Genomic DNA, 20,807 nt, shown 5'->3' with positions numbered 1-20,807 from the left:
GCGAGACCCCGTATCAAAAAAGGGGGGGATCAAACATAAAAAGAATAGTTGTTTGAAGTCCCACTTCAGTGACTTCTCAGCACCTAGGCGGCTGCTCTAGGTCATCACATATATGGAGCCGAGAGTTGAAAATGGGAACGCATGTGCGATCTAGGAGGTCTCTAGAGTAGGCATCTATCTACCCTCAAACGCACTCTGAGCAGTGTGGTAGAACCGGGCGGATAGTAATGCAAAGGTCCCGCTCTCGAGCTAGGAGTGGCTGACTTCACGGGGCGGGGCTATGGTGGTAACCACGCCCACCTCTCTGCAGAGGCTGCTAGCTGCCTTCGCCCTTAGCCCCCTCCATTTCTTTCTTTGCAGCTCCGCACTGTGCACAAGCGATTAAGGCGTAGCCATATCTGAATCCTCTCCTCCAACACTTGTAGAGGCCGCGCCTCTTCTGCACCGGTCACCTTTTAGTACAAAAGTGGGAGCTTGGGATTCCTCCCTGCCCCCCCCCCCCCCCCGGGGCTGAGCCAGTGAGGAAACCCCGCCCACATCTTTGCAGAGGCCGCGCCCCTCTCTGGGTTTCTTTAGCTATTAGACTGCTATAAACTGGTGGAACTGGGGGTGGGGCCTGACCTGGGTCTGGGCGGGGCGTGACGTCGCGGGGCGGCCGGCCGCCCGTGAGGCGGGGCGGCGGGGAGGCGGCGGCCCGCTCGGCCCAGGCCAGCCCGCAGCTGCGGCGGTCGGTGCGCTGCAGGCGGCGCAGGGAGCCGGCTCCTGACAGCATCCCGCAGCTGCCACGTCTGTCACTCGGTCCCAGGGTCCGCCATGGCCCTGGTGCGGGACGCCGAACCGGCGGCCGGATCCTCCCGCTGGCTGCCCACGCACGTCCAGGTGACCGTGCTGCGGGCCAGCGGGTTGAGGGGCAAGAGCTCGGGCGCCGGTAGCACCAGCGACGCGTACACGGTGATCCAGGTGGGCCGAGAGAAGTACAGCACCTCGGTAGTGGAGAAGACGCAAGGCTGCCCGGAATGGTGCGAAGAGTGTTCGTTCGAGCTGCCGCCCGGCGCCCTGGACGGCCTGCTGCGGGCACAGGAGGCAGATGCGGGCCCTGCACCCTGGGCCTCTGGCCCCAACGCCGCCTGCGAGCTCGTGCTTACCACCATGCACCGCTCGCTCATCGGCGTGGACAAGTTTCTGGGCCGGGCAACCGTAGCTTTGGACGAGGTCTTCCGCGCAGGCCGCGCCCAGCACACGCAGTGAGTCTGGGGCGCTGGGAGCGGGGACGGAACGGTTGAAGGCCTAACTGGGCGGGGCTGGTTGGGTTGTCCGGACCGGTCCTCCCACCCAAGGACACAAACCCACAAACCCGCATACTAGTTGTTACTTCTCATTCAGCCCTTCGTCCCCCGTCTCCCCCCTACCCCCCAGCCTCTTAAGCAGCCTGGTGGGCCTGCAAGGCCTGATGGAGTTGGTGTAGTGACCGAGCGTTGGTAGTACATGGTCAAGGAAAGTTCAGAATGGGATTCTGAGGCTGTGGAAATACAAGAAGGGAAATTTCAAGACTTCAAGGCCTGCCTTCCTATCCTCAAAGAGGTGCCTAGCTTGTAGGCAGTGGAGAGGAAGTCTCACCTTGTAGAAACGGCAAGGTGAGGTGTTATCTTCCAAGGCAAGATTGAAGGGAGACACCCCAGCGTCCCCAGGGCTTACACAGGACACCTGCCTTTTGAACGATCAGGGATACCCATCACTATGTAGACATACTCCCTGACTCTGTGTCTAGGGTACCAGGACTGAAAGCATTGGGCCACCTCAGAGTAAAGGAAGGGACCATTTGAATCAGCTTAGGTCAGTGAGACAGTGGCATAGTTATAATGCCCTCCAGTTCTCCAGATTATTTTCCCTAGAAGGGAAAGGAGGGGTTCTTGTTGTTTTGTTTTGTTATGTTTTGTTTTGAGACAGGTCTTTCTATGTAGCTCTGCCCTGGAACGTGCTTTATAGACCTGGCTGCCTTTGAACAGAGATTCTACTGTCTCTGCATCCCCAATGCTGGATGCAAAGGCCAGAGACACCAAAACCTGGTAAGGGTAGGAGGTTAAACATTTATTTTGTCAGAGTTTGTCCTTTGTAGGGTTAAGATCAAGACCTAAGCTTTGCCTTTTGCAGTGGTGGCTCGTACCTTTAACACCAGCATTTGAGAGCAGAGCTGTGTGGATCTCTGAGTTCCAGGCCAGCCAGGCTACGCAGAGAAACCCTGCCTTGAAAAATAAACCAAATAAACAAATCAAAGACCTAAGAGTTGGAGTATCTTCTCCTGTTTCCGCCAGGGACTGTCCAGAATAGAAGTCAGTCCCCAGGGCTGACCACCTGCTGTGGCTTGCTTGGGCCAGTTAATTTCTAAGCCTTCTTGGTGAAGTCCCAGAGAATGGGTGCAGAATGGTGTCCTTGCATAGAACTGCTAGACAAGATTTGTTGGTTTTGAGAAAATCAAGGAAGGCTTGCTGGAGAGGGATGAGCCTTCAGCCTGGTGCAGACTAAGAGGAAAGCAGGCTTTGAATAGAAAGGGTCTGACCTTGAGCATTTTTTTTCCCCCAAAACATGAGTAGGGAAGGGCTTTCCTGGCTGGCCCGCTGTGGCTGGGGTGGGATAGACCTGGGCACATTCCAGGCAGGGCTCTGACCTGACTTCATCCTCCCTCCCCTGGCTTCTCTCCTGCCCTCGTGACTTGCTGTTTAGTTGCTGGGTGTGGAGTCATGAGGTATAACTTGGTCCTTGTTTTCTTCTTTTCCCTCCTTCTTTTGTGTCCTCCCCTCCTTCCTGGTCCAGGCCGATCAGGGGCCTGGGTGTGGGATGGAATGCTCTCCACGGACCTTTTAGCTCCTTCCTTTCCCCAGCCCCATAACCCCATCACCCTTCAGCTTCTCCAGGCTGGTACATTATAAGTGGGGTACGCCTTAGGGGCCGGGTGGACTAAAGGGTCAGGGCAGGGAAACGAGCTTGCAGGGAGAAGCTTCTTTGATTTTTTTTTTTTTTTTTTTTTTGTTGTTGTTGTTCATGCCCTTGCTTCCCTCTTGGCCTTGAATCTTTCTTAGTGGAGCTGGCCCAGCCTGCAAGTCCAGGTGGGCCTGTTTTCAGCCAAGAACAGTGCTCCCGGGAGACTGATGTCCTCTTCCTTCATCTGAATGGGAGCCTTAATTTACTTTGAGAAGTCATCTTTTCCACAAGCTTTGCTTCACACCCACCTGGCTGCCTTTCTGCTGATGCCCTGACCGGGGTTATTTATAGAGTTGGAGAGGGCAGGAAGTGGGGCACTTAGGGTGGGCAGAGGAAAAGTCCACAACGCTGTTGGCCCGCTCTGTACCTTTAGTCACTGGACCTCACAGCTTGCTCACTGACAGAGATCCAAGGCCGCCATTTCCAGTCCATGGCCCTCAGGCTCTAATGGCTGCTCCTGGAGGTGTTTCCTGGATCACCCTGCCCTGAGCCACTGAGGCAGACAGAGAAGATCAGGGGTAGCATCCTCCTTTTTGGAGTCTGGTGGAAAAGTACTGTCTTCCCTTTCACTCTAGGAGGCAGGAGCAGAGGGAGCAGGCGGTGGGCCCCTGTCACCCAGAGAAGCTGACTTGGGGAGAGCAGGTTGAGGGGTCGCATGGTACAGAGATCCCTTTCTCGTGCGCTACTTTATGTCAAGGCAGGTAAACGTGTGAGTGTCTCAGTTTACTAGTCTTTAAAATGGGGGTAACATATCTTCCCAGGGTTGATGTGGGAGATAAAGTGAGACCACAGAGGAAGGTCTAGTGCAGTTCCCAGGCACTGAGGGTGTGTGTGGTGGTGGCGTGGGGCCATGATGGTGGAAGGACATGTTGGCAACAGCATCTGGTAGCCCACATCTGGAAGAGGTCCTCTGCCTCAGAAGGACTGCTCAAGAACCTTAAGTCTGGGGAAGCCTCATGTCCGTGGTTGGTGACAGGAGAGTCTCAGAATCCCCAGCTGCCTTCTGCAGCCCTTGGGGGGGCTCAAGGACTTGAGCTGCCCCTGGGATCCTAAAGCCAGGCTCAGGTCACCTGATGGCTCTGCAGCTCTCCCTGGCAGCCTTGCTTGGCACTGCCCATGCCCTGGAGGAAGGCATGCTGGCACAGTGCTGGTTCCTTAACCATTTCACTCCATCCCTGCAAGGGTCACAGTGATACAGCTTGGCTGTATACATTGGTCAGATGTCGTCTGTGAAGCCGTGGTGTAATACAGATGGCTGCTTTCACAGGGTAGATTTGGAATTGCTGAGGGACCTTGCTTCTGTGCTGAGACTCTAGCTACCCCAGGGACCCCTGAAAGTCACTTCTCTGTGAGGAGGTTGTACTGGAGGCTTTTGAAATATCCAAAGAGGAAATCCGTGCTCTGTGCTCCCCACCCACCCCATACCAGGGATGGAACTCTGTGGCCAGTGTGTGCTAGGCAAGCACACACTGTTGCTGAACTACACTTCCAGCCCTCAGAGAGGAAGCTCTCGACACAAAAACATGGTGCACATGACACTTGATTAGAGCTACTTCCCCTCTGGAGCACAGCTGCCTTCATGACACCGGCCTTGGTGTTATGGTGGGGACCAATTCCAAGGTGTTACTCCCTTCTAGCCCCCATCCCCGGTCTTAGAATTCCCAGTGGGTGCCAGGTTTGTCACCCTAGCTCCTAGGACCTAGACGGGGTGGTGGCAGTTAGTGTTCTTTGTTATCTGAGGGATGAAATGGGGGACACTTGGACTCTTCTGGGCTTACTGCTGTGGATGTATGTGGCTTGTGCCAGAGGGGACCCTGAATAATTTGGAAGATGGAAGAAAAAGCAAGAATTTTGGAATAAGAGGCTAGAGAGTCAGTCCCAAAACTTTTTGGGTGGAGAGACCCCCCTTTGGCCCCTGAGAGCTAGTTGGTCTGTACTGGGGAAGGGGAGGCCATAGCACCATCTTGTGCAGAGCCCCACAGTCTCCTTCTCTCCAGCCTGGTTGCAGCCTTGAAGCCTATGGTACAGAAATAGATTGGACTGGTCCTCTGTAAAAGCCATGGTTGTGGGTTTGTCAGCTGGGACCAGTTGTCCTTTCACATCATAGTCTAAAACTGTGATCATGGTCAGGCTGCTTGCTAACTGTGCCCCTCCAGTGGCCTCGTCAGATCCTGCCCAGCCTCCTATGCCCCTGGTTTATCTTCCCTCCTCCTCCTCTCCCTCTTCTTCTTCCTCCTCCTCCTCCTCCTCCTCCTCCTCCTTCTCCTCCTCCTCTTTCCCCCTTCTCCTCTTCCTCCTCTTCTTTCCCCTCCTCCTCTTCCTCCTCCTTCCTCCTCCTCCTCTTCCTTTTCTTCCTCATTTTTAGAGAAGGCCCAGGGAAGCCCATGGGTGTGGAGCTCTGAGGGCAGAGGGTCTTCCTAGCTGGTCATGGTCACTTTAATTGCTGATTCTCCTGCCTCTCCACCCTAAGAGCTGGGATGACTGGCATGAATCATTGTGCTTAGTGTTGTGAGGGTCTTTTGGCTTGTTTTCATCCCTACAACCTTCTTTCCACTGACTTCTAGGTGTGACCTTGTTTTCAGAAAGCAGCGGAGGCCCACTCAGGCCTCTGGTTTAGGCCCCTGCTTGAACCTCCAGGTTTGGAGAATGGAGCTTGCGGATGCTGGGGAGGGGTGTGGCCACACTCAGAGGGTGTCATTAGGATGAACAAGCCTCATCTCTTGATTGTGGCCCGGTGGCTTACCCCTATTTGGGGTTGTTTGAGCAGCAGCACAGGGGTGGAGCGGGGAGGGAGGAAGTGTGACTCCTTCTCCCTGGCACAGCGGCTTCCCTTTTCCTTTGAATCTGCCCCTGGCCCTGGCCCTGAGCCCTGGGACTGAACCAGGCAGTTACCAGGGGTCTATGACCAATCAATCCCACTGCCTCCAGACCCACTCCACTAGGCAGATGAGACAAGATACTAGCCAGGAGAACCCCAGTCCTGGTTGACCTTGAGGCCTGGCTTTCCTTTACCGTTTTTTCTTCTTTGCAACAGAGTTTCATTGCATATTTAAGGCCTACCTGGAACTTGCTATGCAGTCCAGGCTGCAGCTGGCCGCCCCTTGTTATTGCAGTCACCCTGGCGCTGCGCCACTTTCCTTGCTGCTAAACTGCTGGTCTGGCCCTCTCCAGATGTTTCCCTTGCCCTTCCCACCCTGTTCGGGACAGATGACTAACACAATGACAGGAGCTGCTGTGCTCTGTGGAAATCACCCCCACACTTTATTTCTCCCTATAGAGTGTGTCCTCGGGTTAGATCCTGGTAGCGCAGTACCAAAACGCAGATGATATTGTTCGTTTTGAGTTGGCTTCCCTATGGATGAGAGGGGTTTTACTATGTGGTGACAAGGCCCTGCGTGGGGTTAGGCCCAGTGTCTTTTTAACCAGCAGTGAGCACAGTCATCAGAGAGATGCTGAGGGAGAGGCTCTAGCAGGTCACCTAACCTAACCTTTGTTTCACCCCTATCCAGTGGGTCTTTACTCTGGGAATTTCAGCCTCAAAGCTTGAGGAGAGCTGTAATATGTGGATATGGCTGGGGATAGGGAGAAGAGAGCCCAGAAGCTACTCAGTAGGCAGGGAGGGCATGACTGTGTGGCTTCTGTTAAGCCTGGGCAGCCTGAAGAGTTATGGGTAAGCAAGAGCTGGTATTTGGGTCCTGTGTGTATCGAGGGGTTTCTGCATAACTCCTGGGCAGCAGAAGGGGATCTATGGGCTCTCTACAGACCTGGAAGCGTAGTTTCTTCTAGAGACATCCCTGAAACACATGTCAGTCTGAATGGGAGGGATTCCAGAGGCAGGGACATGGGCATCTTTTTAAAATGGGTAGAAGCACCCGTGTTTTTGAGCTCAGAAGAAACTGTGGTTATATTCAGAGCAGATGGGCCACTGGGTCTGCTATGGTCAAGGCAATCCTCCTTGAGGTGGTGACATACCTAGAGACCTGTTGGGTAGCCATCAGAGAGCTTAACTGCCTCTGGGCCCCAGGAGCAGCAGGTTCTTTCTGCCTCATCCTTTCTAGGACTTCTTCCCTCAGCCTCGAGAGCAAACCAGTGAGCTGTCATTGTTGTTACCGTGCTTCATGGCTGAGTAGTTCTTGGTACAGAGAGGTGAGCTGACTTTGACACAACACATGACAGAATTTTTATTAGGACTTGAACCTGACCACACCGCCACAGGAACATTGGTTCATCTACCCCCACCCAGCTCCGTGTGGGGGGCGTGTCTTGCTGAGGCTTCCTCTCCCTCTTCAGTACAGATCTCCAGACTCGTGTTGATCTTGGGGAACTGCTCTCTCTGAGTTTACGAATTAAGCAGTTTATGGGTGTCTATGGTTCTAGCTGGTCTTGTTCTTTCTAGGGGATAAGTGTTGTGGCTCCTGGTATATCGCAAGGGTAGGGTGAGGCCTAGACATGCCGCAGACTTGAATGGGCCCAGCCAAATCTCCTCAGCTTCTCTGTCTTCCCCATGTTTGTTGGACTTGACAGAAGGCTGCTAACCCTCCTGTTTTTCCTCTGCAGAGATGCAGCCACTTGCCCTTTGTTACCCATTTTTTTTCAATATCTGGGAAGCCTTTGCTGAGGTCCCACTGTAACCATTGTGCCTAGGCAAGTCTGGGGAGGATATGAGAGGGAAAATGGGTCACCCCATCATGAGAGGGACAGCAATGTGTCTGAGAGGAGACTTAGCAGGAAACTGTTACCCCACTGAATCAGCAGACAGACACTCCCAGAGGGAGTCAGGAGAGTGTTCAGGGCTGGAGGAACCAGGCTGGGCCTCTTGGGGGATGCAGAAGAGACCTGATGCGGCCTAGTGATTAGGAAAGGGATCACTTCAGAAGTGTGGGGAGAAGCAGCGAGAGCAGTTGAGCTGAGCTTGGGAACATCTTGCTCCCACCCCCATCTCGGGTCACCTGCTCCCCTTCTCTGAGGCAGCCAGTCTTTCCAGCTCTGGGTTAAACTTGCAAACTTAGTTCCTGCATTGCAAGCACGTGAACTGCATATTTTCTTCTCCCTGCCTATTTGTTTGCCCAAGTGCAACATTCTCAACTGCAGCTCTCTGCACCTGTGACCTACCTGCTTCACTTTCCCACACAGGGGGAAATTATTAATGGTCTCTATCTATCCTGGAGCTCAAACAGAAGCTCAGGGAAGGACAGTCGCTGCCTGGCTCTAGCCTGCTCTGACCCACGCTTCCTAAGGAAGGAAGGTTAGGAGCGCCTCAGAGGCCCATGGGTCAACTAGAGGGCCTTCCTTCTTCCCTCATCACTGACGTTCCCCATGAAAGGTCATCTGCAAGCTCCTTCCTCCCTCCTAGATAGAGTCATTGCTGCTTGGTCATTCCTTGAGGCAAGTGACAGCCTGTAAAAGACCTTCCATAGACAATAAACCCAAAGCTTGTATATGTGGCTGGCCTACTTCTCAGCATGCTTTTCTAGAATTATCTCCTTTACACTCCTCTGAGGGCAACAGTGTGACCCTTATTTCCACAGACATGGAAGACGAGGGTCTCAGGAACTAGACCGACCTGTCCAAGGTCTCAGGGCTTGTTAGTAGTGGATAGGTTCCCAACCTCGAGCCCAGTGCACTTTCCCCTGCCTGTGCACCTGCTCCTGTACTCTGAATACCTGCCCTTGCTGCTTGGTGGTTAGACTTGTCTCCTGGCATTTTTATAGCGTGGGGCTCAGCCCCTTCTGAGGCCGGCTGACAGGCAGACCTTTGGAGCGTAAGGCAGTGGGACGAGCATTAGAGGAGATATTTATGTGAAGGAGGTAGGGGCGGGGGCTGAGTCTGGCTGGGGTGTGAGCTGACAGCCACAGAGGTGACTAGTGAGTGCCAGTCTGGGCCCTCTCCAAGGGTTGTGGCTGCCAGGCCTGGCATGATGCCAGAGCAGGCGATAAGATAAGTCTTTGGGTCTGATAAAAGACTCTGTCATGTCCTGGGATTGGGTCTGGCTTGTAGAGACCAAGTCAAAGAGTAGGTTTTAGGTTGTAGGTGTCAGCAGGCACGGCTGGCCTGAGAGCCCCCTCTCCTTCCACTGCTATGTGAGACAGACTGCTTCCATGGGAATTTTGAGAGGAGAGGAGATGGAGGGAAAAGGCAGAGGAGATGTGTGTGTGTGTGTGTGTGTGTCCTGGTTGTCTCCAGATTCCCAACTGTGGGTTTTAGCTGATACTTTCCCGTTTTAAATCTATTTTATCACTCTGTTTTACAGAGGCAAATAGTTTTTAAAAATCTACCCAAGGAGTACAGGTAGTATAACATACACAGTAGCAAAGCCCTTGTCTACCATGTGTCAAGTCCTGGGCTCAATTTCTCCTACTGTATAAAAACAAAACCAAATCAAACCCTGAAATGCACTCAAGGGGCTGGAGATGCAGCTTGGTTAGCAGAAGGCTTGTCCAGCTTGCCACAAGTGCTGGGTCCTGTCTCCAGCATCACATACACTGGGTGTGGTGGCACATTCCTATATTCCCAGTGCTTGAGAGAGAGGGAGTGAGAGAGAGAGAGAGAGAGAGAGAGAGAGAGAGGCGGCAAGAGCTAGGGTTCAAAGCCAGTGGGCTACATGAGACCCTGACTCAAAATAAGAGCAAAACTCATTCAGTAGGTCAGAGGTAGGACAGGAATCAGAGCTCTTGTCTTTCAGCCACCGAGGGTCTCCCACGATGCCCTTAAAGTTCCCTGGCCCAGTTTATTTCTCCGAGTAAGTAAATCTGAGTGCTGCTAGTTCCATGCCTCTATTTAGTGGCTTGACTTGTTTTACTTGGTTTTTTGCTTGTTTTGTTTTTGTTTTTGTTTTTGTTTTTGTTTTTTGGATTTGGTTTTTTTAAGACAGGGTTTCTCTGTTTAGCACTGGCTGTCCTGGAACTCACTCTGTAGACCAGGCTGGCCTCGAACTCAGAAATCCGCCTGCCTCTGCCTCCCAGAGTGCTGGGATTACAGGCGTGCGTCACCACCGCCCGGCTGTGTTTGTTTCAAGACATGGTTTCCCAGTGTTACCCAGGCTTTCCTGGACATCTTGAGCCCAGGTGATTTTCCTGCCTCAGCCTCTAGAACCACAGGAATGTCACACTCAGCTGGGTGTGTGTCCCTTGGGTCCTGTTTTCACTCTTCTTTCAGTCACACTGACAAGATATCTGAGGAAATAAGGAAGAATTGATTTTGGTTTAAACTTTCAGAGGTTTTAGCCTGAGGTTGTTGGGTTATTTGATCCTGAGGTAAAACAGAATATTCTGGTGTCTGGAGCCTGTGGTAGAAGTGGCTGCTTTACTTCTTGGTTGCCTGGAGGAGAACCGAGACCCCTACCTGTGACCTGCTTCTTTCCAACGTGGCCTTGTGCCCGCCCTTTGTGCCATCACTCAGTCGTGGATGAAGATAGCTCTGACCCAGAGAAGGTGACCATCAAACACTGAGAGTGGACTGAGTGACCCCATGATATTGCTGCCATCGGGGCGCCAAAAAGGTCCTTCGAGGAAGTCCCTGCCCCTCCTGGGTCAGGGTTTCCTGATTGAGACGAGGTCTCTGTGTTGCTCGTGCTGGCCTTGAATTTACCATGTTGCCAAGGATTCCCTCACAGTCTCAGCCCCCAGCCTCCTCCGCTCCATAAATGCTAGGATAACAGGCATCTGCTGCAGCGCTCAGCTTTCCAGGGGAGGGGGGAGGTTATGGTTTTATTTATTTATTTAATTTGTTTATGTGTTGTGATGTCGCATAAGAGCAGGTACACGTCTGCTCCAGTGTGTGTGTAGAGGTCAGAGGACAGCTTCCCTCAGTCAGTTCTGTTCTGGGGATTCCAAGGATTGAACTCAGGTCACCAGAGCAGTGTTACAAGTAGTTTTACCTGTTGAGTCATCCACTGGCCCAGGGCTTCTGTTGTTGTTTTATTTTTCAAGACGGGTTTCTCTGTGTAGCCTTGGCTGTCTTGGACTTTGCTCTGTAGACCTTGAATTCACAGAGATTAATTTCCCTCTTTCTCCCAATCACTGGGATTAAAACTGTGGCCCAGCATGGATTTTCTTTCCTTTCCTTTTTTACTTATTTATGTGGGTGTATATAGGTGTATGAATACCATGGCACATATCAAGGTCAGAGGACAACTTTCTGGATTGGGTTCTTTTGTTCCACCATGTAAGTCCCCTTGGATCAAGCTCAGGTCATCGGGCCTGGTGACAAGTACTTTGGCCTTCTGAGCCATCTTTCTGGCCCAGGATTATGTTTTTAAACTTCTGTTTTAGACTGTTAACTGCTGCTACTTAAAAAAAGTCTGTTTATTAATTTATGATCAGAATTGCCATTAAAGTCTAAGGAGTTTGGGAACCAGCCTTGCTGGGACCTGCCCCGTGTGCCGGCTCCATACTGGCCTCCCTAAGAGAGGAATTCATACACAGATGTATGTACCTACATATAAATAATAAAGGAAATCTTTAAGAAAATAAAAGAAAGTCCTAGTTCCTTTGTATGATCGAGACTGTTTCCTTTCTGCCCCAGTCTGCCCCAGTCTGCCCCAGTCTGCCCCAGTCTGCCCCAGTCTGCTATTTGCAGCTCCCCCCCAGTGCCTGCACTTTTGATTTTTGCATCTGGAAGGTCTTCTACCCTCCCCTTTCCCTTTATGCCCATTGTCAGTAGCCAGTCCTATGGTCCCTCCAAAGTCCCCTGGTTGTTCTTTTCAGTGTGCGTGTCATCTGTGCTTTCCTGGGATGACCACCATCTTGCTTTATTTATTATTTCTAATTTTCCCACCTGGGTATGAGTTCCACAAGACACTCTGTTCTTGTCTCTGGAATATTTGAGTGGTGGCCTGGATCTGGAACCTTTGGCTGGGTATGGTGGTATTGCTGGCAGGACCACTGTGCCTCTTGGAGGGATGGTGCTGGCATGTGTGCTGTGTGCCTGCACTGAACAGACATCTTTCCTAAGAACAGTCAGTTGGGCAGGGCCTGTGGTGGAGAACCCACTGCTGAGTCTGAGCTTTCCTGAGTTCATGCAGGAAGCCCGCACCCACACGGAGAGGACTCATGCCAAGATGTCTAGTGTTGGGATGGAGGAATAGAATGAATGGATGGTAACCCAGGGAAATCTACTTCCAGGGTCATGGATAGATGATACAGTTCTATTAGATGAGGTATGGAACAAAGAGAGAAGAGACAGGCAGCTAGTAGCAGTGAGGAGATGTTTGGCTTGGGGGCATTGTCACGGAGCTGCTGACGCGAGGGGGTGGCACCATTCCTGTGTTTTTACACAGCACCTGAATCTGAAGATAGCTCAGAATATTCTGGAATATTTAGATGGTCCAGTCTTTCTTTTGTTTCATTAGGGACCTATGGTGGGGTTACCTTAGACCCTTGCAAAAGTTGGCTGTTAGCCTCTTGTTTTATGAATGGCCCCAACTCCTGAGCCTTGTGCTCGCCTGTGAACACCTCAGTCCCAGGCACTCATCAGCCCAGCAGCTGGCGAGCCAGCGGGGTGTTAGACTTCCTATGGGAGCGGATATGAACACAGTTGGGGTTATACACAGGAGTGTGGGTGGCCTCAGAAGAGCTGCACCCCAACCAGCACGAGTAACGACCTCTCCAAAGCTGTGCAGATGGAGTCTCCTGTTCAGTCAGCCTACTGCCGAGATATTATAGTGCCTTCTAAGGCCAGAAGCAGCTGGACAGTGTTATGTGCAGTTAAGGGTGTGGGAGACAGGATGGAGGTCTGAAATCTGTTCCTTTTGTAATTATATATCTCTAGCTTTCTTGGAACTATGTAGACCAGGCTGGCCTCAAACTCACAGAGATCCACCTGCCTCTGCCAAAGTGCTGAGGAAGCGCACCACCATGTCCAGTAAAGCTAGTGGACTAGCTAGCACTAGCTTTCCTGCTGACCAGGACTAGGAAGCAGAAATGTGTGATATTGGTCACATGATCAATGGCTTCTGTTCCCTAGGAACCTAGGAACCTGTCTCCCTCCCGCCTTCACTGGCCTTCAGGGTATTCGAAGAGCAGACTGGTCACCGTGGCCATGGTGTGATGCTGGGAACCCGAGGGTTTGGTTCCTTGCTGATTGCCAGGCGCTGTGTGCCCCTGGGTGAGATTGACAGAGGCGCCTGCCTTCTGTTGGGACCTCAGCTTGTAAGTGATGTGGGATGGGGCTGTCTGGTGCTTGCTGAGCTCCCGTCCTGGGCATTCACAGCCTTCCCTGTGCCCTGCACCCATGTGGCCTCTGAAGCCTACAGGCCTCTTCTCAGAGGGTCTCTAAGTACACAGGTCACACACCCTGTACACCCACAGTAAGTAGTCAGCGTAAGAAAAGACATACATAGGCTTTAGATCGGTATTGAATGTAGTGATCTGGTTCTGTGTTCTTTGTTATGTAGATCAGAGCAGTGGTGGGTGTGCTTTTAACAGCTGTCAATCAATGTGAAACAACCTAACTGTGTGTGTGTGTGTGTGTGTGTGTGAGTGAGACAAACTTCTATGTATTGCCACTATGCTGTGCTGTTACTGTCACAAAGGAACAAACAGAACATTTTTGGATGCTGTTTCAGTTAGAGGGGCTAAAGAGATGGCTCCGTGGTTAAGACCACATGCCATGTTTTTACCACTCAGGTTCTCCGTTACCCTGGTCTCACAGGGCCATGAGGGGATCTAGACATTTCAATGTAGCAGAGCAGTCATGAGATCCGTGGCTTTCAAAGTCAAGTGGTGGGCTAGAGGTCAGCACCCAACCTCTTCCCTTCCTGATCCTGGGTGCTTCCTAAGTCTGTCTGGGCATCTTCTCTCAGTGGGTGGGTGTCCAAACCAGGCCCTTTCACAGATGTCACATGATCCCAGGACCTGGACCCCCAACCATGTGGCTGCTCTAAACCTTGCTGAAGCTGGAACTGTTTGTAGGCAGTTGGTAGAGTGCCTGTATAGCATGCAAAAGGCCCAGGGTTCAGTCTCTGGCACTGCAGAAAGCCAAGAGTAGCCCACATATGCAGGCCCAGTATTCAGGGGGTAGAGGCAAGATTATCAGAAGTTCAAGGCCATCCTCAATGACGGATGGAGTTGGAGACCAGCTTGCATTACATGATCTCATGTCTCAAAACAGATCAAAACAAACTTGTGGAGAGCAGCCTCTGCACATAGGCATGGAGGCCAGGCCTAGGCCACTGAGTTGTGAGAACCTGGTCGCCTGAGCCCCTCCCCAGTTCCTCTCCTTGACAAAGCCCAGTGGTCATGTGTGGACTTGGGACTCAGTTCTCAGAGTCTTCCCCAAGACCTCAGGAGTAGAGAGCAGCAGAATGGGATGGGTCATCAGTGCATAGTAACCAGGTTAGGATTCTAGTTAGCTGTACTGGTGAACTGCCCCGGCTTCACTCCCACCATCTACCACACAGTGTAACCTGCGAACCCCAGTACTCAGAGAACTACCGTGGCAGTGGCCACCGACACCTGTCTAGGTGAGACAGGAGAGCCCTGCCAGACAGGCTTGTGGGAAGCTGTAGCTGCAGGCCAAATACACTTGACTTACTCCAGTCCTATTCAGGAGTCTATGAAATATGCCAGGTTCTCTCCATCCTCTGCCTCACAGGGTATCCCCTGAAGAGATACTGAGCCTCAGAGCTTAAGGACGTGAACTTGGAGCCAGGCAGCTTTATGTTCAGACTGACTCTACTTAGTAATTGTGTGACCATGGGCAGATTACAAAACTCAGTTCCTCATCAACAGTGGAAACAGTGAAAAATAATAAAACAATAAAAGTCACGCAGGGCCCTGTGTAGCGAGCTCCCCGTAAGTCAACACTGGTTATGGTCTTGCCCTCGGGTCTACATCCCCTCACACAGCCTAGCTCCAGGAGCCTGATCTGCTCTGGGAACTGAGCAGGCATAGAGCTTCTTGGGAAATACTGGAGGCATCCAGAATATGTGCATGGTGTGTGTGCACACATGTTGATGTGTATGTACACATGCACCTTTCTTAGCACGTGTGTGCAGGTCAGGGGATACCCTGAGGTGTCAGTTCTTACGTTCCATCTTGTTTGAGTCAAGGTCTCTTTGCTGTTTGCCACTGTGTAAGCCAGGCTAGATGGCCTAGGGGCTTCTGAGGATTCTCCCAAGTTTGCCTCCTGTCTCTGTATAGGAGCTCCGGGGGTGCAGATGTGTGCTAGCATGCCCAGATTTATGAGGGTTGTGGGGATTTGAATTGGTGTCCTTATACTTGTATGGCAAATGCTTTATTGATTGAGCTAACCTAAGACCCAGCCCAAAGCCAGGGGCTCTTTTGTAGTAAAACAAACAAACAAACAAACAAAAAACAAATAAATAAATAAAGGTACTAACTTGCCTGTTTTGAGATAACAGTGTGCATAGCATTTTGGGGGTGCTGGTATGTGGGTAATACCAAGCTGCAGAAACTGAGGAACCCATGCTTTGAGGTCCAGATGTGTATTGGGGTCACAGGTCGAGCAGGGTCACTGTTTTTGCTGTGGCATTTCAGAATGGGGGAAAAAAGAGGCCACATCCACCTTAGCACACTTAGTCTGTAGGAAGTGCTTGAGGCTGGTGGTCCCTTACCCAGGCGTGCTATCTCTTGGCAGGTTGCCTCCTTCTGGGGAGGGATGGGCACACCCAGGGCCAGTCATCTCATAAGAAATATGTCTTGGCTAGGCTAGTTGACACAAGCCTACTTAGAAAGCTGGATGAGTAGAGTGGTCAAGGCCTCCCTGGGTTACAGGGCAAGTTCAAGGTCAGCCAGGTTATCTTAGTGAAACTTTGTTTCAAAATTAGTTTAGAGGACTGGAGAAATGGCTCCTAGGTAAAGAGCCTTGCCTGCTCTTCCAGAGGGGCCAGGTTCACTTCCCAGTACCCCCGTGATGGTTCACAACCATCTGTAATTGCAGCTATAGCAGCCAGTGCCCTGCTCTGGCCTCTAAGAGCACTTGGCATGCATGTGGGACACATGCAGATGAAAGCCCATACACAAAATAATAAAAATTATAAATTATAAATAAACAAATAAAGGCTGAGATTTAATATAGCTCTAAGCAATATACACTTGCTTAGAAGGTATGAGGGCCTACGTCCAAGCAATAGCATCCCAAACACAAAAACCTGTCCTGCTGGCAGTTATATCCCCACACACTGAGACAGGAGGACTGAGAATTTGAGGCCAGTTTGGGCAATATCACTGGACTCTTATCTAAAAAACAAATAAAATAAAAAAACTAGAGACAGAAAAGTAAGTCATGACTTGGCTGGGCCCAGAGCAACAAAGGATTATTTTGGGTTCACCTGAATGCCTTGGAGGCTGAAGCCATTGGAGGGAAACTCGGTCTCTGGTCTCTGACTTGACAAATTGGTGGAGATAAAGCAGGGACCATCCATCCTGTTCTCACCCAGGACTGGGAGTAGTCATCTGAGGTGCCCTCACCAATATGGCTGTCGAATCTATATTTCCAGCCCAGACTTTATAGTTCCGTATGTTTTAATTAGGCTTGGTGTTTCTAGAGGGATAATGGACAAAATGATCCTGCACTGATGCCCAGCTGGGTGTGGCCTTAGCTAGTGATGGCCAACTGGATGGGGCCTTGGCTGTTGGGCTCTGGCCTTGTCCAGGCTTTGTTGAGGCTTTGACCAGATCCTAATGGAATTTGGGTGGGTCTTAACCCTAAATGGGAGCAGTGGGCCAGGCATCGGCATAGGCCCTGAGGGTCCTGGGGCTGTGACGAGCCCACCCAGGCGGACTTGGAGGAGCAGATGGAGAGTGAGGGAGGGTACGTGGGAGCTCCTAAGTCAGCTCCCACCTTCCCTTGTCCATTCCTGGAGTTAGGAGAGGGCTACATGACTAGTAATGGCTGTTTATGTCTGCCTTCTCGTGGACAGAGATGTGGGCAGCCTCAGGCTGCCGGAAGCTGCTACTCAGAGCCTGATTGCCTCTGGTTCTTTGGTGTGTGCCTTCTGTGTCAGCCCACTAGGCAGTCTATGGCTGCCTTTCCCCTAGGAACCCAGTATCTTGGTGCCTGGCAGGTCTGGGTGGGGTGTAGTTGAGGACTTGTCGAGGAATGAGGATGCAAGAATTTCAGATAGTCCTTGTCGTCTCAGCAAGAGCAGGGTCACCATTCTGGAGGAAGCCTGAGCTCTGGCCAAGTCTTTGTGCAGAGCGATCAAGGTGCCTGATCTGGTAGCTAGAGCGGGGCCGAGTGAGCTTGTCGAAGGACAGGAGTGTCAGCGTTCTGTGTCCCCAGGCGGGTGTAGCCCCAGTCTTCCCTGGATACGAGAATCTGAGGGACACTGAGTGTCTAACACTTTCTTTCCCTTTCCCTGTGATAAATAACTTCACAAAAGCAGCTTAAGGGAGGAAGGGTGTGTTTTGGGTCACAGTTTGGAGGTAATGTGGTAAATGGAGCCTCTGAGGTCACCCTGACAAGAATGGGAGGCAGCTGGTTACATTGTATCTGCAGTCCGGAAGTGGAGAGCAACAATGTTGTGCTTAGTTCCCCTTTCCTTTTTCTTCTGTCCAAGGTCCCAGCCGTTAAGCCCGGTGCCTGCAGTTAAGGTGTGTCTTCCCACAGCAATGAACCAAATAGACAATCCCTCAAAGACCGTGCTTGCTCACTGTGTAACTTTCCTGCATTCAGATAAACAGTTAATATTAACCATCACACTGAGCAAAGACTTCTTCCTTCCTGGCCTCCCAGAGAGAGACTCAAGTTTCCTGGGAGAAGTATCAGGTGAGGTAGTGACCTTACAGGATAAAGGGTCAATCAGCCTGAGCTGCTGACACCCCCTTTGCCTTTACTTGGGGAAGTCCCAAGAGTACTCACTTTGGTGGGCCCATAGCTGTAGAGGAAGACAGGAACTCAGGCCTGGTATTTCTCCTTTGTATTACCGTGGTGATAGATGCTCCTTATAAAAGATTCAAGCAGTACAAAAATAGCCACAGAGAAGATAGTTCCCTGCAGTCTCTCACCCCGTGATCTCTCTCTCTCTCTCTTTCTCTCTCTCTCTCTCTCTGTGTGTGTGTGTGTATGTGTGTGTGTGTCTGTCTGTCTGTCTCTTTCTCTTCCTCTTTTGTTTCTTAGGTTTTGGTGAGACTTTGTCTGGATTTAAGGAAAGTGATCATGACCTTGGTTCCTAAAGACCTAACAGCTGAGAATCCAGCTATTGTGTATGACACTATGACACATGCCTTTTTTTTTTTTTTTTTGGATTTGGTTTTTTTTCTAGACAGGGTTTCTCTGTATAGCCCTGACTGTCATGGAACTCACTCTGTAGACCAGGCTGGCCTCAAACTCAGAAATCTGCCTGCCTCTGCCTCCCAGAGTGCTGGGATTACAGGCGTGCACCCTCACTGCCCGGCATGACCCGTGCCTTAACCTCAGAAGGCTGAGGCTAGCAGATCCTAATTTAGAGACCAGCCTAGGCTATATATATATATAACAAGACCCTGCCTCAAGGCATTAAGAGCTTCCTCCCCCACCCCTGACAGTTAGACAGCTGCCTCCAGCCTGATGGTGAATTTATTCTTTATATTTGGATGAGAAACCTAAGCACACTCACCCCTCGCTATGTAACCTGGACTGGTCTTGAGCTGGTCATTCTCCTGCCACAGCCCCCCAAGAGCTAGGATTACACTTTCGCACCCACCAAGCCTAGCTACATAGCAGGTTCTAATAAAAGGGCCTGCTCCCATTCCCAGCCTTCTCTGCCTGCCAGGACCTCGGAGTTGCCAGTGTTGTGGGAGGGGTTCCCAGCAGGGAGCAGTGCCTTGTGCTCCTACATACCCACTGTGTGTGGACCGTGCGTCTGGTGGCAGCAATGCTAATGGCCCCGACCTGCTGTTCTCCTTCACCCTTGCTTGAGTGCTGGTCTTGAACCCTAGACCAGTGAGAAGCATTTCCCTTGCATATGTGGAGATGCTCATTGCCCTATGTGTGCATTGATAATGGAGGCTTTTGGGGATTTTTTAAAGATTTATTTTTATTTATTTATTATATGTAAGTACACTGTAGCTATCCTCAGACACCGCAGAAGAGGGAGTCAGATCTCATTATGGATGATTATGAGCCACCATGTGGTTGCTGGGATTTGAACTCAGACCTTCAGAAGAACAGTCAGTGCTCTTAACCGCTGAGCCATCTCTCCAGCCCAGCTTTGGGGATTCTTTACAGCTGGTTGTTCAGAAGTCTCCTAGCAGCATCGGTGGGCATGGCGCTGGCTTTGTTCATTGGGTACATACTTCTGCGGGGTGCTGGTGGCTTTCAGCTCAAGAAAACTTTGTGTTGTTCATTCATAGTTTCTTGCTGTGTTCACTCCCTCCCTCTCCTTGTTCCTCTCTTTCCCTTTCCTTTTCCCTCTCCTTCTCTCTCTCTCTCCCCCCCCCCTCTCTCTCTCTGTCTCTCTTTTGTTTTTTTGTTTTGTTTTGTTTTTCAAGACAGGGTTTCTCTGTGTAGCCCTGGCTGTCCTGGAACTCACTCAGTAGACCAGGCTGGCCTTGAACTCAGAAATCCGCCTGCCTCTGCCTCCCAAGTGCTGGGATTAAAGGCGTGCACCACCACTGCCCAGCTTCTGTTTCTTTTTAAAGCAATGTAACTTTTTTTGAGAGACCTTTTTTTTTACTTTGTCCAGGCTGGCCTCACACATGGACTAGCCCTCCTGCCTCACCCTTCTGGGCACTAATACAAGCACCCCACCCCCACATTGGTTAATATAGTTCAAGTATTTTCTTTTATAAATAATTATTTAATTTATTAAAATTGCTCTCATATATGTTTATTTTATTATTTTATGTATACAAGTGTTTTGCCTGGATTGTGTGTTTGTGTACCTTGTGTATGCCTGGTGCCCTCAGAGGTCAGAAGGCCTTGGAACTGGGGTTAAGAGTTGGTTGTGAGCTGCCATGTAGGTGTTGGGAATCAAATCTGGAGCTAGACTTGTGGCCAAAAAGTCCCAGGAATGCCGTCTCTGCCTCTGACACAGTCTCGGTGCTGGCACACAGTCCACACTCGTCTTTTCACATGAGCTCTGGAAATCCAAACCCTCGTCCTCATGCTTGTCCACTAAGCACTCTTGCACAGTGAGCCCTCTCCCCAGCTTCTTGGGCATTTAGAATTACAGATCCCATTAGAGGGCCAGTGCAGTGGCCCAGCAGGGAAAGGCAGTTACTGCCAAGCCGGACAGCTGAGCTATTCCCCAGGCCCCACGTGGTGGGACAGAACTGATGCGATCAGTCGGTCTCTGACCTTACATTTGCACTGCGGCTTATAAGCACAATCTCCTTCCCTCTACCTATCCCCACACACAATAAACTAAACTGTAATTTAATTTTTAAAAAACCTGAAACCATCTGAAAGGCCAATAATAAAAAAAATGATTAAAAAATGTATAGCATGCAGATGTGACATTGTTATGTGGTGACTGGGCATGCCTTCTACCCTCCCTCCCTCCTACCCTCCCTCTTTCCCTCCCTCTCTTCCTCTCTCCCTCCCTCCCTCCCTCCCTCCCTCCCTCCCTCCCTCCCTCCCTCCCTCCCTTCCTAATGGATGCTTCACCAATGGCACTTTATACTTGTGCAGGAGTCAGGATAAGCCGTAAAAGAAGTAAAAAGCTAGAAGACCTGGAATGATGGCTCAGGGTTAAGAGCACTGGCTCCCTTCCAGAGACTGATTTGGTTCCCAGAACCCACATGGTGACTCACGACTGTGACCTAACTCCAGTCCTAGGAGATTCAGCGCCCCCTTCTGGTCTTGGAGGCACCTGCACATATGTGGTACACAGACTTACATGCAGGCAAAACAATAAAATAATATTAATTGAATAAATTAATATT

The 20,807-nt window shown here is 50.9% G+C and overlaps 1 protein-coding gene across 1 annotated transcript in view; it reads left to right on the top strand.

Annotated features, from left to right (window-relative positions):
• The first annotated feature begins 647 nt into the window (after nt 1-647).
• The window catches only part of Rab11fip5 (RAB11 family interacting protein 5), a 37,904-nt gene continuing 17,744 nt past the window's right edge, over nt 648-20,807 (top strand). Inside the window, 1 exon segment of the mRNA XM_052174164.1 lies at nt 648-1,244. Coding sequence (XP_052030124.1) covers nt 814-1,244 — 431 coding nt within the window. The 5' untranslated portion in view covers nt 648-813.

The sequence above is a fragment of the Apodemus sylvaticus genome, chromosome 2, assembly GCF_947179515.1.
Source record: "Apodemus sylvaticus chromosome 2, mApoSyl1.1, whole genome shotgun sequence".
NCBI lineage: Eukaryota > Metazoa > Chordata > Mammalia > Rodentia > Muridae > Apodemus > Apodemus sylvaticus.
This window is presented reverse-complemented; position numbering and strand designations above follow the sequence as displayed.